Source organism: Nomascus leucogenys, chromosome 11 (assembly GCF_006542625.1).
Source record: "Nomascus leucogenys isolate Asia chromosome 11, Asia_NLE_v1, whole genome shotgun sequence".
Taxonomy (NCBI): domain Eukaryota; kingdom Metazoa; phylum Chordata; class Mammalia; order Primates; family Hylobatidae; genus Nomascus; species Nomascus leucogenys.
Genome location: NC_044391.1, coordinates 92,213,657 through 92,232,727, shown reverse-complemented (window position 1 = coordinate 92,232,727; position 19,071 = coordinate 92,213,657). Strand labels below are relative to the sequence as shown.

The following is a 19,071-nucleotide window of genomic DNA, read 5'->3' as shown; positions in this document are numbered from 1 at the left end:
ACATGCACATATCTTTAAAATATGGAATGCTTTAAATCATAAAGCTTTAATTTTCCTCTTCACATGAAAAGCCTTAGGGAAGGGGTCAGCCCAGCAATAACATGAAACTATACTAAGAACATGAATCCCTTTAGGGCAAAGATGCTAGCCCACTCTGTGTGGAATTACCAATTGCAAGAGGCTCTGAATGAGCCATTTTTTTCCAGTGGCTTGGCAGATTCACACTGAGCTGGTATTGCTAAGCAGCTAAGCAGCACTGAGGAAGACTAGAGCCACTGTGACCAGGCAGCCAAAGGAACGTTAGTGCTGGATCGCCAGCCTGAACTTTATCAGTGCCCCTCTTCAAGCAGCCCCGATTATAAATTATCAGTGCTGCTGCTTCCTTTGAACCCTGCCCCCGGGGCTCTGTTCATTGGATCGGTTACTTGGAATTTTAGTTTCTTTAGATCAAGTATTATTTCAACTTTAAGTATTTTTCCTTCTGTCAACCGAAAAGAGAATTACCATTATATAGTCAAATAAAAAGCTATTTTCATTTCCTCTGAAGTGCTATTTTAATGACATTAAGGCCTAAGATAATTGGTATCTGATGGTCAATGGTTTACAAAATAATGAGCCTTTCTCTTGGAACCACTTGGATATTATACTTTATCCAAAGAATTCTGACTTTGTGAGAGACAGCTAACATTTTTCTACTTAGAGAGGACGGGAGGAAGTGAGTTAAGAGGTCATAGTTACTTCCTATAATGAAAGACAGAGATTGGGGGTCGGGGGTGAAGAAGCCTCTTCTCTGCATGTAGGACAGTCCTACAGAACACCCCTTTTTATGCTGTCATGTATCTCCATGTGACCAGCATTTAAGGTGTAAATCAGATTTGCGGTTCTAGATTGGATTGCGTTTTTAAAAGCTTCAAGATTTGTTTTATTTACTGTGAGAGCCATATCTTTAGTTCACCTTTGCTGCACAATATAATCACCATAAGTTTAGTGACCTGAAAGAATAACAGTTTAATATTTCTAATGATGCTGTGAATTGGCTAAGGAGTTCAGCTGCTCTCGCCTGGGCTCACTCGTCCAGTTGCACTGAGCGGATGGTTCCGCTGTACCTCTTGCTCGACGTGGTCTTCCATTCTGGGCTTCTTTACCCTTTGGTGATCTCAGAAGAGCATTTCAAGAGAGAAAGCTCCAATGCACAAGTACTTTTGAAGCCTCTGCTTGCATCACCTTTGCTGGATAACCCATTAGCCATCACAAGTCGCTTGGCTAAGCCCTGAGTCAGTATGGAAAGGAACTACACAGGGGCATGGACACTGGGAGATGTGATTTGCCAGGGGCCATTACTGTGACACAGACCTCTCCTACTCTCTGTTGGTCCTAATGAAGTCCTTATAGTTGTTGTTGTGCCATTTGTCAGACAACCACCCATCCATAAAGCCACTTTAAAAGGTGTTGCTTTTAAATAACTTGTCCTTTACAGTGCTTCCAAGCTTTCCTGTACTTGGTCAATATTCTGTTTTTCCTCCTAGTCTTTTCTTTGAAGTGATTCCCAAGGGTGACTAGAAAATTAGCAAAGTTAAAATGGATCCAGTAAAAAGTACACAGCTAATAAGGGACAGATTCAGGATGTTTTGTTACTATCAGTTTTTAATTCATTTGCTAAATTCAGCAAATATATACTGAAGCTGCATGTGGCCCTGGGACCCAGTGACTCAAACCAAAACTGCCTGACTTCAGGGCCCAGGGGTCATAATATACCTGCTGCTCTTTGGGACTACGGGTACTAGTAGGGGCAAAATTATATTTCTTGCCTCACTTTCTTATTTTGCTTTGAAGTAAATATGTGAATTACCTAAAAGAGGCAGAACCTCTCTCTTCTTCTGTGGCAAATTTAGGGACCACAATTTTAAGATAACAGTGTCTCAACCCAGAAGGAACCTGGACCCCCAAGTCACCACTTAGAGAACCATCAAGGAGACCAGTTCTACCTGTGTATATTATGATGTGAGTGAGAAATAAACCACTGTTGTGCTAAATCAATTTTTTTAAAAAAAGAGGCCAGGCGCGATGGCTCACACCTGTAATCCCAGCACTTTGGGAGGCCAAGACAGGCGGATCACGAGGTCAGGAGATCGAGACCATCCTGGCTAACACAGTGAAATCCCGTCTCTACTAAAAATACAAAAATTAGCCGGGCGTGGTGGCGGGCGCCTGTAGTCCCAGATACTCAGGAAGCTGAGGCAGGAGAATGGTGCGAACCCAGGAAGCGGAGCTTGCAGTGAGCCGAGATCACACCCCTGCACTCCAGCCTGGGCAACAGAGCAAGACTCCATCTCAAAAAAAAAAAAAAAGAAAAACAAGGCAGAGCCTAATGGTTAAGAAGCTCAGTTTTTGCTTCCTGCACTTAGTAGTAATGAACTCCAGTTACTAAGTGCAAGATGTTTTATAGTAACTGCAGAACGTGTGATGTTTTTTGATCATTTGGGACATGTGTTTAAATCAGTAAACTACTTAGTACCCCGAAGAGAAAACTCTTGAATTAAAATGATCAGTATGCAAAGGTATAGCTGTAACTTGAGGACAAAAGTAAAGGTTTTACTATTTTGAATATCCTTCCTTCTCCCCAAAATAACCCCTATTAAGTCACTCTTCCACTGTCTGTATGCACCATACCAAATCCAAAAGAGCCCTATGGAGAACACTTTTTTTTTTTAATACTTTAAGTTTTAGGGTACATGTGCACAACATGCAGGTTTGTTATATATGTATCCATGTGCCATGTTGGTGTGCTGCACCCATTAACTCATCACTTACATTAGGTATATCTCCTAATGCTATCCCTCCCCACTCCCCCCCACCCCACAACAGGCCCTGGTGTGTGATGTTCCCCTGTGTCCATGTGTTCTCATTGTTCAATTCCCACCTATGAGTGAGAACATGCGGTGTTTGGTTTTTTTGTCCTTGCGATAGTTTGCTGAGAATGATGGTTTCCAGCTTCATCCATGTCCCTACAAAGGATATGAACTCATCATTTTTTATGGCTGCATAGTATTCCATGGTGTATATGTGCCATATTTTCTTAATCCAGTCTATCACTGTTGGACATTTGGGTTGGTTCCTAGTCTTTGCTATTGTGAATAGTGGTGCAATAAACATACATGTGCATGTGTCTTTATAGCAGCATGATTTATAATCCTTTGGGTATATACCCAGTAATGGGATGGCTGGGCCAAATGGTATTTCTAGTTCTAGATCCCTGAGGAATCGCCACACTGACTTCCACAATGGTTGAACTAGTTTACAGTCCCACCAACAGTGTAAAAGTGTTCCTATTTCTTCACATCGTCTCCAGCACCTGTTGTTCCCTGACTTTTTAATGATCACCATTCTAACTGGTGTGAGATGGTATCTCATTGTGGTTTTGATTTGCATTGCTCTGATGGCCAGTGATGATGAGCATTTTTTCATGTGTCTTTTGGCTGCATAAATGTCTTTTGAGAAGTGTCTGTTCATATCCTTCGCCCACTTGTTGATGGGGATGTTTTTTTCTTGTAAATTTGTTTGAGTTCATTGCAGATTCTGGATATTAGCCCTTTGTCAGATGAGTAGGTTGCAAAAATTTTCTCCCATTCTGTAGGTTGCCTGTTCACTCTGATGGTAGTTTCTTTTGCTGTGCAGAAGCTCTTTAGTTTAATTAGATCCCATTTGTCAATTTTGGCTTTTGTTGCCATTGCTTTTGGTGTTTTAGACATGAAGTCCTTGCCCATGCCTATGTCCTGAATGGTATTGCCTAGGTTTTCTTCTAGGGTTTTTATGGTTTTAGGTCTCACATTTAAGTCTTTAATCCATCTTGAATTAATTTTTGTATAAGGTGTAAGGCAGGGATCCAGTTTCAGCTTTCTACATATGGCTAGCCAGTTTTCCCAGCACCATTTATTAAATAGGGAATCCTTTCCTCATTGCTTTTGTCAGGTTTGTCAAAGATCAGATGGTTGTAGATATGCGGCATCATTTCTGAGGGCTCTGTTCTGTTCCATCGATCTATATCTCTGTTTTTGTACCAGTACCATGCTGTTTTGGCTACTGTAGCCTTGTAGTATAGTTTGAAGTCAGGTAGCGTAATGCCTCCGGCTTTGTTCTTTTGGCTTAGGATTGACTTGGTGATGTGGGCTCTTTTTTGGTTCCATATGAACTTTAAAGTAGTTTTTTCCAATTCTGTGAAGAAAGTCATTGGTAGCTTGATGGGGATGGCATTGAATCTATAAATTACCTTGGGCAGTATGGCCATTTTCACGATATTGATTCTTCCTACCCATGAGCATGGAATGTTCTTCCATTTGTTTGTATCCTCTTTTATTTCATTGAGCAGTGGTTTGTAGTTCTCCTTGAAGAGGTCCTTCACATCCCTTGTAAGTTGGATTCCTAGGTATTTTGTTCTCTTTGAAGCAATTGTGAATGGGAGTTCACTCATGATTTGGCTCTCTGTTTGTCTGTTACTGGTGTATAAGAATGCTTGTGATTTTTGCACATTGATTTTGTATCCTGAGACTTTGCTGAAGTTGCTTATCAGCTTAAGGAGATTTTGGGCTGAGAAGATGGGGTTTTCTAGATATACAATCATGTCATCTGCAAACAGGGACAATTTGACTTCCTCTTTTCCTAATTTTTTTTTTTTTGAGATGGAGTTTCGCTCTGTCACCCAGGCTGGAGTGCAGTGGTGCAATCTTGGCTCACTGCAACCTCCACCTCCCAGGTTCAGGTGATTCTCCTGCGGCAGCCTCCCAAGTAGCTGGGACTATAGGGGCCCACCACCAAGCCCAGATAATTTTTTGTATTTTTAGTAGAGATGGGGTTTCACCGTGTTAGCCAGGATGGTCTCGATCTCCTGACGTGGTGATCCGCTGGCCTTTGGCCTCCCAAAGTGCTGGGATTACAGACGTGAGCCACTGTACCTGGCCAGAGAACATATTCTTAACTATATACATTATTGAGCAGGTACAGCTATGCAGGCATCAGTTGGTCAAAAAAGTGTTATTAGGCAATGCCTGCCGTTCCCTGCCTTCTGCCTAATTCAGGGCAATTTATTATTTATTTCTGTATTTAATGAGCATCTCTGGAGCACACATACACATATGTCTCATATATATGCATATGTCTCATATATATGTATTTACTAATTTAAACAGTGTAACAACTCTGTGAGGTGTTGACTGTAATCACCACCATTTTACAGAAGGAGAAATTGAAATTAACATGTGTCCAAGGTGACAAAAGTAGTAAGTGGTAGAGCCAAGATTTGAGCTCTGATAGCCTTGCAACAAAGTCTGCATTCTTAAGCACCGTTCTGTGCTTAATTTGTTTAGCATGGGTGCAGCTTGCTTTGCTGCCTCATTTTCCCAAGGCAAAAGAGCCCTGGATTTGTTGACTGACACAGCACCATTTTGTCCCCACCTTTCTCACCATGTGCTTTAGTGAGTCTGTTAACAGCTCCTCTTGATCTTATTGTTATTTGCCCTTATGTTGAGATATTTGCTACCTTTTCAAAGTTGTTGTCCCATGAGACCCATTTATATTGCAAACACTTCCCTTCTGTAGCTAGAACTAGTGTCATCACATGCTTTTGATAGTTCCCTTCCTAGATGGCTAAAGTCTGGGAGATAGCACAGTCACGCTGACCCCATGCAACTGTTCCTTGTCCTTCTTTCTCAGGCATATGTAGCTGGGAATTGCTCAGACTGCAATATCAATAGGCAATTCTCACCTGCTTTGTAAACTCCCAAATGCCTCATGCTGTGAAGGTGATCAGTCAAGTTCAAATCAAAATTTGATTTGACCATTTTAAAATACTGTTTTTAAAAATCAGGCACTTTCATACTTAACATTGATGTATGTATTCTTTTTAAAGCAAATTAAAGTTTGATCAAACAATTACATTCTGAATGAGAAAAGATTCAAATTAAGTCAGAAATACCCAGTCAAACCCAATGACTAAATGATTAATTTCAAAAAATAATTCTCTGTCCCATCCCAAACCTATTTTCTTATGGCTCATTTCTTCTCATTGGCTGTGTCATCAAAGAACAAAGTAGAGTGAAATTTGGCAGTCGGCCAGTTAATTAAAGACTTGGCCCAAGTATTTGGGCCACAAAATTACTTTATAATACCAATCTTCTGTTTTGACTTTTTATGATTCAAATGAATGGAATAATTGCCACATTTTCACTTTACTGTGAGTTTTATAGACCTAGCAGCATTATCTGCAGAATGGCAAATGTCTGAACTAAAAGTTAGCATTTAAAGAAATCCATTTGGATGTTTTCAGGTTTTTACACATTTGGATCTGAATAGGCTCAGTTAAGATGTGAACAAGGGATATCTATTATTTCATGGGATTCTTCTGAAATTGATCCTCTTAAGAGCATTCATCTCAGACCCCACAGCCCCAAGGCCAGATCATTTAATACTTAATAAAGGAGAGAAAAATGTGAACAGCATGACATTTTCTCGAACTACTCATGTTTTACCAAAAGAAAAGGTAGAAAAGGCATTGTAAAGTTTTCCCTATTTCTATGTGTGGTAACATAGAGACTAAATACTTCTTTCAGTCTCCAGCAGCAAAAATAGCAACCTATTAAGATCAGCACCCACACTGGTTAGCTCTGGTGAGGAGAACTTGTACTAATGAGGCCCTGGTCAGGGATTTAATGCCCATGGGATCCAATTAGCTTCACACAGGATGAGACTCTGAGCCCAGTCAGGATGTAGGCTCATCCCAGCTGCTTCTGCTAATGCCCATGCTCCTTTTTACACAGGACATCCCTGCCCAGGCCTCATCATCTGACTTTCTGACTTGGCAGCAGCCTCCTAACTGGTCTGCCTGCCTCTCTCCTGGTCAGTCATTCATGTGTACCGTGGGAGGTACACATTCTCCTCTAGGCTTTAAAGGCCATTGTTATACAACTCGCCCTTTTCTTCTGATCACTCCACTCTCCCAGTGTTTCCTAACACAGATTTGGTCCTTGATTTGGCCAGTGTCGTCTCTGCACCCACATGCATCAGGAAAAACAATCCAGCCCTATGTCTGCTCCGACTGTTCCCCAGCCTTCCTGCTCCAACGCCCAGTCAAGTTCTTGCTCCTTCATAACACTGCCGTCAGCCATACCAGTCTGCACTAATAGTTCCCCAAACTCCAACAATACTTAGTCTCTTTCACACACAACATACAGTTTTGCCATGCTCCCTGTTGTCTCCTCTGCCATGAATCTCATCTCCATGATTATGTTGTAACTTGACTGTATGCCCTGTGGCTTGTGCTTCTCCTCCATCCCTCATCCTGGTCCAGTAAGTTTCACAAAGTTGGTGCTTAACACAAAGGTTTTGGCTAAATAATCAAAGGAGTGCTACATTAGAACAAGTAGTTCTATCCTGCTACCACACCACAACCACCAGAGCATTTATCACCAGCTACCCTCCTCTCAAGAGATTTTTTATTTTTTTGTAATACAAAGAATTCTACATTACCGTTCCACAAAATGAGAGCAACTCCAGGAAACCTTAACATGCTCATCATTCTTAAATCTGTAATACAGTTGGTGAGCAGTACATTTTTTAGAGCAAATATTTTTGGAATTATTTAATTATGCATAATAAATTTTGACCACTATTGTTTAATAAAAGAGGGCAGTGTGGAAGAATTCGCTATCGGGGAATTAAAAGAGATGAGATTGTTTATTTTTAAAAAATGAAAAATTTGAAATGTAGATTATTTCAGAGCTATTACACATTTATCATTTTAGACATTTTCTAAATGAAGGGTATTTCCAGTATGGATCCAAATCTATTTTAGTCAATTTGATATAAACAATTGTCATAAAAATAGTTACTTCACAAAGGAATGCCATTATTGGAAGTTTTTCTTAAGTTTACCAATGATCGCTCTGCAACTGATTTTACTGTTAAGTTGACTTAGCAACCCCTTTACCACAAAAGTTTCAAAGATAATATTGTTAGGGTCTACATCTATATGATATTAATGAATCTTGAGAACATATTTATTTTTACATATGTTTTCCACTGCATTTTTCCACAGTCACGGTCTGTTTCTACTCAATCAAATGTTTTTGACAGATACATTACCACAAAGCAAGATTCTTGAGTTTTCAGAAAGAAATTACTTGGTTTAATTGCTGCTTATAAAGTTGCCATTGTGACTGGGTTATTGACAGACTAAACTAAAAGTGTCTCAAAGGAAGGGGTCATATCCAAATTTATGGGAGAAACATCTAACATCCAACACAGTACACAGTACCTGATACATACTTGGTACTCAAACTGGGCAGAGCAAAGTTAAAGCATAAAATTACATTTTAATATAATATCTCATGGCATTAAAATCATAGCTGTATGGTAACTGTTAATAAATTCTGTTTGGGGAACTGAAGATGTTAGAAACAGAGGAAGCTGACATCAGATGTTTCTCTTCTCAGCATCTGGATGGCAATAGATTTGAGCTCTGAGTTTCAGGTCTCCCTAAATTATCCATGCCCAGCATTGTGTAAATCTAACAAACAGAAAAATTTTTTTAAAAAAGCCTATGAGTTATAAATTTTAAAGGAAGAGCTTTATAGAAGCCTTGAGAATGTTGCTTTTTTTTTTTTTTTTTTTTTTAACAAAATCATAAAATCCTCAGCAGCTGCCTCCCACCACCACTGCTTAGATGTCTCTGGTTTGGGTACAGCTTCCCTGATGGCCAAAATTGGCCTAGGTGGTCCTGCCTCATGCTTCCATATGGCTCTGCGCTCAATGCAGGCAAAGCATGTTGAAATGGGCTGTGTGTATCCAGCTAAGCTCACAGAGGGCACAGGCTATGTCTCGTTCATTATCATATCTCAAATGCTTGACCCAGTGCCTGGTATAGAATTAACTGAGTGAATGAATACTGCTTTTTTGGTGGGAGAAAATATATGAAGACAAATACAGTAATATATACATATATTTTTAATGGGAGTAGTAGCCTACCAACAAACAAATTTGGTCTTGAATTAGCTTTTTTTTTTTTTTTTTTGAGACAGAGTCTCCCTCTGTCTCCCAGGCTAGAGTGCAGTGGCGCAATCTCCGCTCACTGCAAGCTCTGCCTCCTGGATTCACGCCATTCTCCTGCCTCAGCCTCCTGACTAGCTGGGACTACAGGCACCTGCCACCACGCCCAGCTAATTTTTTTGTATTTTTAGTAGAGACGGGGTTTCACTGTGTTAGCCAGGATGGTCTCGATCTCCTGACCTCGTGATCTGCCTGCCTAAGCCTCCCAAAGTGATGGGATTACAGGCGTGAGCCACTGTGCCCGGCTGAATTAGCATTTTATAATAATTATCAAAAAACTGTCTTCCCGTCGGTAATAGACTTCCTGCAAGAAGATAATAAAAAAAAAAATACAAAGACTCCACAAGCTACATGAACAAAGGATTTAATTAAGCAATTCACAGAAGAGAAATTACAAATGGCAAACAAATATGAATAAAAATTCTTCTACCTCGGTAGTCACTTTTTAAAACTATCTAAATAATGAGATACAATTTAGCATAAAACCTTGGATAGAGTGAAATGGACCATCACATTTATTTCAGTGAAAATCTGTCATACCTTTATACACTCATACACACATATGCACACACACATGCACACACCCCAAACTTAGGCCTTTTCACCCAAGAATTCTAACCTCAGGAAATAGAAATGTGATTGGCTATTTGTGTGCAGGGAGATTATTGTTTCACTGTTATGTGTCACAGCAATGTATTGGAAGCGCCTTAGTATTTAACAGCAGAGAAATGGTCAAGGTAACTCATCTATACAACAGACAATGAAGCTATTACACAGCATAAGAATATGCTCACAGTGCAGTTAAGGGAAAAAAGCAAGATGCAAAACTGAATATACACTATGCTTCCATATATAAAAAAGAAACTGAATATGCAGTATGCTTCTATAGATACAAAAGAAAAAAAACCCAGCAACTCTCATTCTATTCTTTGTTTCTATGAGTTTGATGTTTGTAGATTCCACGCATAAGTGAGATCATGTACAATAGTAAAATATAGTTGAGTATCTCCTGGTGTAGAGATTATGTGTGTTGCTTCCTTATTTTTTTCCCTTTTAATATTTTTCAAGTTTTTTTTACAATGAGCACAGAAAAAAATGTTTATAAGAAAGCTTTCTTTGAAGATTCACCATCCAGAGCTAGTACTTTCAATGTGATGAACAAGAGTTCATCCTGTCCACATCCTGGTCAGGAACTCTACAGAGGAAGGCATGACTGTCATCTTCTGTTGACTCCTCCCTCTCAAGGTCTCTTATGAGTGCTCTTTTTACTTCCTTGCACTGGGGACTGGACTATGCTTGTGTCTACCAATGGCAAGATCTTGTCCCCCCTAGCTTTACCGAGGTATGATTGACAAATACAAAGTATATCTATTTACAATGTATAACATGATGTTTTGATATATGTATACACTGTGAAATGATTACTAAAATCAAGTTAATATATCCATCACCTCACAGTTATCATTTTTTGTGATGACTTTAAGATCTACTATCTTCACAATTTTCAAGTATACATCATTATCTGTAGTCACCATAGTGTACAGTAGATTTCCAAAAGTTACTCATGCTGTCCAAGTGAAACTGTAACCTCTGACCAACATCTTCCCATTATCTCTCCTTCCTAGATCCCCGGCAACTATCATTCTACTGTCTGTTTCTATGAGTTCAGTGTTTGTAGATTCCACATATAAGTGAGATCATGTAGTATTTGTCTTTTTGAGAAAGATATATATCACATTTTCTTTATCCATTCATTCTTCAGTGGACACTTAGGTTGACTCCGTATTGTGGCTACTGTGAATAGTGCTGCACTGAGCATGGGAGTACAGCTACCTCTTCAATGTACCGATTTCATTTCCTTTGGATATATACCCAGAAGTGGAATCTCTGGATCCTATGATAATTCTATTTTTAGTCTTTTGCGAAACCTTCATACTGTTTTCCATACTGGCTGTACTATTTTACATCCTCACCAACAGGGTACAAGGGTTCCCTCTTCTCTGCATCCTCACCAGCACTCATTATCTTTTGTCTTTTGAAAACAGCCATTCTAGTAGGTGTGAAGTGATATCTCATTGTGGTTTGGTGGGATTTTTAATTTTTTTTTATGTTTTTATTTTTTGAGACATGGTCTCACTCTGTTGCCCAGGCTGCAGTGTGGTGGTGTGATTATGGCTCACTGAAGCCTTGACCTCCTGGGGTCAAGTAACCCTCCCACCTCAGCCTCTCATGTAAGTGGGAGGACAGGCACATGCCACTATGCCCAGCTAATTTTTTGTAGGGATGGGATCTCACTATGTTGCCCAGGCTGGTCTTGGACTCCTGGCCTCAAGTGATCCTCCCACCTCAGCCTCCCAAAGTGCTGGGGTTATAGGTGAGAGCCACTGTGCCTGGCTCATTGTGGTTTTAATTTGCATTTCCCTGATGATTAGTGATGGTGAGCATTTTTTTCATATTCCTATTGGCTATTTGCATGTCTCCTTTTAAGAAATGTCTATTCAGGTCCTTTCCCCATTTTTAATTGTGTTGTTTTCTTGCTATTGAGCTGTTTGAGTTCCTTATATATTTTGGGTATTAAACCTTATCAGACATGTGATCTGCAAAACTGGCAAGGTCTGGAGAGTGTAACCAGTGTGCTGTCACTCACACAGCAACCCTGATCTCCGGAGAACTGAGCCCATCTTGGAGAGCCCCTTGCAGAGGACCAGCAGTGGCAGTTCCTCCAGCTCCAGCACCCCTAGCTCCCAGCCCAGCTCGCAAGGAGGCTCCCAGCCTGGATCACAAGCAGGATCCAGTGAACGCACCAGAGTTCGAGGTAAAACTTTCTCTTACCTTTACCTGGCAATACTGCCTGGGAGGAAAGCTGTGGACAGGGAAAAAGATTAGTTACTTCCTGACTCTAGTCCAGGCATGGCCACCACTGTGTGATCCTGAAGAGCCTGTCAACTGCTCTCAACCCCAGTCTCCTCGGGAGTGGGCCACTGTCCCTAATTGTGTGTGTGCCATCAGTATGGACAAAAATCCTTTCTAATCTCAGATACCAGTGTTTTCCAGGGAGATCACCAAATATCAGTCTTATTTGAAAATACAGTCACTTACCAGTCACCGGAATTTCTGTTTCTGTTTGATTGCCGGTTTTCAGAGTTTCATGTACCCGCAAATGTCCTGTACGCATTGTACCAATTGTCCTGTTTAGTATTCTGAACATAGTTCATATACACAGTTCAGAATACCATGTATTTCTCAAAATGAAATTCAATAAAGACTAATGTAGAATACATTTGAAGGAAGGAATAAAATCTTTGACTTAAAAAGCAAATTTAGGCCAGGTATGGTGGCTCATGCCTGTAATCCCAGCCCTTAGGGAGGCCGAGGCAGGCAGATCACCTAAGGTCGGGAGTTCTCAAGACCAGCCTAAGATGGAGAAACCCAATCTCTACTAAAAATACAAAAAATTAGCCGGGCGTGGTGGTGCATGCCTGTAATCCCAGCTACTCGGGAGGCTGAGGCAGGAGAATCGCTTGAACCCAGGAGGCGGAGGTTGCGGTGAGCCAAGATCATGCCATTGCACTCCAGCCTTGGCAATAAGAATGAAACTCCGTCAAAAAAAAAAAAAAAAAAATTTTTTTTGACTCCTCTGGTTATTCCTATTAGGTAAAAATTAGCCTCTCTAAATATTTAATTCAAATTATTCATCACTGTTTAGTTTCCAGTAATGGGGAAGCCTATGAAAAACATTATTATTGTCCAGGTGATGATACATAATAATACAGTTTCTAGCTGGTTAAAATTCACTCTTTCTGAATCAACTTCTTCAGAAGATAATTTTGCTTCTAAGTGATGAAGACCAGTACTTTAACTGCAATTTGACAAATATTAACATACTTATAAGTTTCTCTGTCTAATGAAAGCCTGATGAGAACCTTCAGTTCTTTTTTCTTTCTTAGACTCTTTATTACATACCACCTTCTAATACCCTTAGTTTATCTAATACCCTTTCAGAGTTTTAAATAAATCACTCTATTTCCATTTTAAAAAGCTTGTTCTCTAACATGTGCTTGATGTTCACGTCTCTGATTGGGATATGGACTAGCCAACAGCTGCCTCTATATGCATTCTTCTGATCAGTGGCACATCTCAGAGGTATCTACTGTATGTCTTTGTTGCCTTGATCGAAATATAAATTTCCTTAATTTAGAAAACTACCAGATGTAGTGGCTTATGCCTGTAGTCCTAGGTACCCGGAAGGCCGAGGTAGAAGAATTGCTTAAGCTCAGGAGTTCAAGGCTGCAGTGAGCTATGATGGCCCCACTGCACTCCAACCTAGGTGACAGAGCCCCGTCTCTAAAAAACATAAAGGAAAGAAAGAAAACAGCCATTCTGTTACCTTTTTCTATTTATAGGCAACTTCATATTCTTAGAGCAAATATTTAAATAAACCAAACTTAAATGCATACCATTTTAATTCTCTGATCTGGTTCAGGCTTACTTTTTATTTCCTTCAGCCCCTTGTTCTTCTGGATTAAAAGCGCTCTTGTATCCCTGGTGTGTCCCTGTCCAAGAAAGACTACCATTTAAAAACTAAAAACCACCTCTCCTACCCTAAATTGCATCTTCTCTATCTGTAAGCTCATAGATCACAGAGATGCTATTCACTCTGCAGCCATCAGGGTCCCCTTGACCTTGCTCTGTACCTCCAAGTCTAGGGCCCTTCTCCTATAACAACCCCCTTCCTGCCCTCACCTCATTCTTTTATTTTTAAAGGGCTGAGACCACTCCTATCCCCAATTAAAAACCATTCCACCAAATAAAATAAGTTTCTTTTTTTTTTCTCCTCACAAAATTTCAACAAAATAACCTATCTTGATTGGACAAATGATAAAAGAAGAAAACAAGCATAGAACCTTAGAGGCTCATTTAGCACAGTGACTGAGAATAGGACTTTCAGAAATCAGAACTCCAGCTCTGTCTATAATTTCAGTGTGATCTCAGGACAGTTGTGTCATCTTTGTAAATCTGTGTTCTGTAAAATAGGAAAATAGTGCCACATCATTGGGTTGGAGTGACGATTAAATGAGATAATTGACATGGAAAGCATTTAGCACTATGCCTGACACATAAGTGCTCTAGTGGTGATGGTACTTGCTACAGTTTTTTTTGTTGTTGTTGTTACTAGTGATTTCCAGGTCACAAGCCTAAATGTGTTTGCCTAAACATTATATTTTTCATGGATGTGCTTGAGGATTTGCCCAAGTGAATGACGTGTCCACTGAGTAATCTCAATGTGATGACACATCACAGATGATTCATGCAGAACTTGAGCCAGCACTTTTTGATGGGCATCTCTTTCTTGGTCCTCTGTTTTTTCTTCTAGCCAACAGTAAGTCAGAAGGATCACCCGTGCTCCCCCATGAGCCTGCCAAGGTGAAACCAGAAGAACCCAGGGACATTACCCGGCCCAGTCGACCAGCTGTGAGTGCTTTTCTCTCCAAGAGTTTTGAATTCTTAATTTACCAGAGAACCCACAGGATTAAGTAGTTGGGGATACACTCATGATACAAACAAAAATTGTTGAGATTGGTAAGAACGGATGCTAGAAACATCCAGAAGAAAGTCATACCTGATTAGGAAAGAACCGAAGAGATCTTGGATTGCCTCCTCTGCCTCAGGCTATTTGCTGATCATTAGCAGTCCTTTAAGTGTAAAACAGGAAGAGAAACAACTCCCATCATTCTGTAATTTCTACTCCGCAACTTTGGCAAAAAGATGTTGAAAGAAGCAGTTAAAGAGACTTGGGTACTTTCTATGAGTTTCTCTAATCTCTTCTACTCTTTCCCCATATGATTTTCCACGTGAATTAATATTACGGTTTTTCTGCTATTTTTCATGCCTCCAGGACTATATTTTCTGGACCACACTTATTAAGCAGGGTCCAACAGGTGTCCTAACAACTTAATATCCAGCTTCACTGCTGTAACATGATAGACCCCCAAGTAGCCTTAAAGAGGAGTATGGAGGCTGAAATTTGAAAGTTGAAAGTTAATTGGGGATGAATTGTTATCCACTTTTTCTATTTAAATCTTCTGAGAATCTTTTCTGTGAAATGAACGTGAAGTTTTTTGGTTTACTCTTTTTTAACATCTTAAAGTAACGACGTATACTGAGAGTAATAATGAAGGGATTTGCATCATTCTGGATTGACACTCTCTTCGCCCTTTTGTATTTATCAGTTGTGTACTAACAATTCCAATTTTGTGTCTAATCTGCTGCCTTTCTGCTGGCTTTTCCTCCTTCTGTGGATTCTTCTGGATTGGGTTCCTCTCATTTCAGAGCTATAAAAAAGCTATAGATGAGGTTAGTATTACCTTTTCTTGGTCATGCTTTCACAAAATGTAAATATTAAACTTATTTCCTAATGTTGACATTCAGAAAGGTGGCCAATGGGAGCAATCTGCTGGGAGGAGTGCCCCTTCAGATGGAAGCCGACTTTAAGACCCTCAAACCTACCCATGTAGCTTCAGGGACCTTCCTTCTAAGCTAAAATGTCACTTTTCCAATGTTCCAGTCTGGCTAATGACAAGTGTTCATGCTTTATTAATGGCAGTTTCTCCTTCCAGTATCTTCCAATAGAAAACCCGTACTTGCCAGCCTTGCTAGGGAATGGGTCTCAGCAGTTTTACTAACAAGAAAAGAGGTATCATTCTAGGGCACTCCAAATTTAGAGTGTGTGATTTGTGAACAAGGAGTTAGTAGGTATTGTTAGATTCATTTTGTGGGACATTAACAACAGCATCAGCAGCAACATCAGCTTTAGTTAATGAATCCTGGAAAGTTAAGTGACTTTATTTCCTTATCTGTGGAGACGTTTTCCATTAGAAAAATATATGGCTTTGTCAATCGTAGGTAGCTTGCTAAGAAGGATGACTGCCTTACTGCTATTTGTCAGACCTGCATGAATACAGCAGAGTAGATTTTTTTTTTTTTTTTAAGATCCAGGCCTTGCAAAGAGTCCTAAATGCATGGAATCTAAAGACTACCATCATGGCTTTAAAGCTGTAGCTCTGCTGAGCACTACTTTTGTGAAATTATATGGAAAAAGCCCTGGCTTTGAGGTCAGCAAGCTACATTCAAATCTTGGCTCCCCCCAATAAATAACTGGCTGAGACTAGTCTCATAACCTCTCTGGGCCACAGTTTCCTCATCCGTAAAATGAGAATAAAAACACCTCCCCATCCCACGTACAAGATTGTTTAGGATCATTTAAGGTAATGTGTATGAAAGCATTTTATGTGTAACATGCTGCAGAAAGCCAAGGGTTTGATTAAGGTTTGGGCCAGAGGCATGGAGCTACTTTGGCAGGTAGGAGAAGCATGTTTCCATGCATCTGGTCTTCACCGAAGAGCCTCACTTTTTCAGACTCATGGCCACCTCACCACCCAGAGTGACTGAGACAGTTATGATCATAGTTGAAGGATTGCTGCTTATAAAAGAATGAGACTCTGCATGTTTGCAGTGTGTGGATGGCATTTATAGAAAGGGAAGAGGGGAGTGTGTTTTTAATTGCTCTGTGCCATGGCCTTGCTTGCCCCTCTCTCTCATAATAGTGAGAAGGACAGGGATTATCACAACTTTTGTCAGTTTTCTCCCAGAACAGGTAAAGAAAGGCAGTGAAGTTCTGCTGCTACAGTTGCCAATAAAATGGCTGTGCATGTGCACAACTCAAGAGGAATTATATGAGTTCAGAAATTGGCTCCGAGGGGCTGTCATTAAGGAAAAGGCTCTCACAGATTTCATCTGATTAACCCAGAATATTTCAGGGTTTGAAAAATTGCTGTACCCTTTTTTGGTGTACTGCACCACACTGGACAGAGATGAGAGAGGGCAATGGAGGTATAAGTAATTACAAATAATTGAGGGGGTGTGAGCTGCATACTAAAATCTCTGGAGCCATGTATGGTTGGAAAAGCTCTCCAGGTGACTATCCTGATCTCTTGAGTATCACTGATCCAAACCACTAAAATAAAGTGGTTCTACCTAACCCAGTGGCTGTCAACCAGGGCTGATTCCTCCACTCCTCTTCCCTTAGGAGACATTTGGCAAAATCAGGAGACAGTTTTGGTTGTCACCACTTCAGAGTGGGAGGCAGTGGTACTGGCATCTTGTGGATAGAGCAGAGGGGTGCTGCTGCCAAACATCCTATGGTGCACACAGAATTCCCTACAATAAAGAATTATCAGTCTAATTTTGTAAATCTTGCATACAAGCTTAAGTATATGTACTCTGATGTCATTGGATGTGGTATAATGTCAATTACATCAGATTAATTAATGGTGTTTTTCGTTCAATTATATTCTTATTGATGTATTTTACTTCCTTGATTTATCAATTTTTAAAAGAAAAATTGTTAAAGTTACCAACTATAAAAAAAAAAAAAAAAGAATTATCTGGCCCAAAATGTCAACAGTGCCGTAATTGAGAAACTTTGAACTACACCTTTCTCCCTTCTCCATTCATAGGTTTTGGTAGGGCTTCCCTCTCAATGACTGTTTTGCAATTTAGATAACTTTGATTGAAATGAAAAACCTGAAAATCACTTTTGAAATATTGTTGCTTGTTATTGCTAATGATTTAACTTTTTATAAAAATTGTTTTGGGGCAGTGTACATTAATTTGACATTGCTTTCTAATGCAATATGAGATTTTTGCAGCATAGTCTATTTAATATAGTCTTTGAAAATAAATGGATTTTTTTTGTTGGCACAATTAAATATGTAACACGAAGATTATATACATAAGAAAACACTGTTTTTACCACTTTTTTTATTAGTATGTGGGAATCGAAAATTTCAGAGCACATCAATTTAGATTGGATGGAAGTTGAACAATAACTAGGGGTTCAACCCCCTTTTCCCTCAGATGAGGATACTGAAACTAAGTGGCTTGCCTAATGTCATATCTTTAGAGTTCCTAGAAAGAAAATAGTTTAATACAAGAGAAAAAAAACAGCTAAAAATTTTTAAACAAAATAATAGTTCAAAAATTGAACTAATATTTGAATAAACTATTGTTTCTAAAAAGGGACCTAAAAGAGCGCCTTTTTTAGTCAAGATGTGCATAATAGTAAAATTAAACAACCTTTGTTGAATGAAAAATTATATCTAGTTGATTCTAAAAACTGTTAAAGAAGCCTCGTAGCTATCTTCACATTTACTCCGTAGTCAAAAATCTTACCATCTTACCATATTTCTTTTTTAGCTATATATTCTCAAATATTTTCATGCTAAATAGCACTTTTATTTTGTTTTTTTAAAATACTTTTTAGCTCCAGGCTTGAGACAGCCAAGTAATAAATTACCATGAAGGCTCATTATACGGAGAAAATTTGTATTGTCAGAGAATAAAATATATGAAAATAGAATTGAACCCAATGGTGTTAATATTAGATTGTGTTTATTTCCTATAACTTTGCTATTATAAATTTTTCAATACTGGATGGATAAGAAACAAAACTTCAGCTAAACACATAGGTTCTTAGCAATGGAAGATTAATTTTCTTCGACTACAGGTATTACTTTTGAATTACTCATTATTTTTACCTTTTCATAGGGATTCTCGTATATGTCTCGCCTCCAAACTGTTAACAATTAAACTTAAAGGAAATTTTCAATTATTTCTAATGTTTCAGGGCAGAGAGCTTTTTAATAACACAGAAGCAAAAAATTCTAATTAAAAGCAAAATTATTAAGCAGTTCAGAACTTTAAAGTGTTTCTAATACAATGTTTAGAAAACTGTAGGTCATTTTAACAAGTGAAAGTTTTTTTAAATCAGTAGCCTGTGGACTAAATATTTCTAAAATAATTTTGATTTTTTAGAATTTCTTTTGTCTCGTTTTGAGATGTCAGAGATAAGGAAAATAAACCTCTGGGGAAAATGTATCATTAATTAAAATAAACCATAGCCAATAGTATTATATT

The 19,071-nt window shown here is 39.1% G+C and overlaps 1 protein-coding gene across 4 annotated transcripts in view; it reads left to right on the top strand.

Moving 5' to 3' along the window:
• Positions 1–19,071, top strand: part of TNIK (TRAF2 and NCK interacting kinase) — a 405,268-nt gene that overhangs the window by 337,123 nt on the left and 49,074 nt on the right. For 3 of the 4 annotated variants that reach the window (XM_030822825.1, XM_030822828.1, XM_003256455.3), the window contains 3 exons: positions 11,748–11,911; positions 14,471–14,568; positions 15,427–15,450. In XM_030822825.1, the coding sequence (XP_030678685.1) occupies positions 11,748–11,911; positions 14,471–14,568; positions 15,427–15,450 (286 nt within the window). The remainder of the gene's footprint in view (positions 1–11,747; positions 11,912–14,470; positions 14,569–15,426; positions 15,451–19,071) is intronic. The other variant, XM_003256453.3, reaches the window with a different exon arrangement.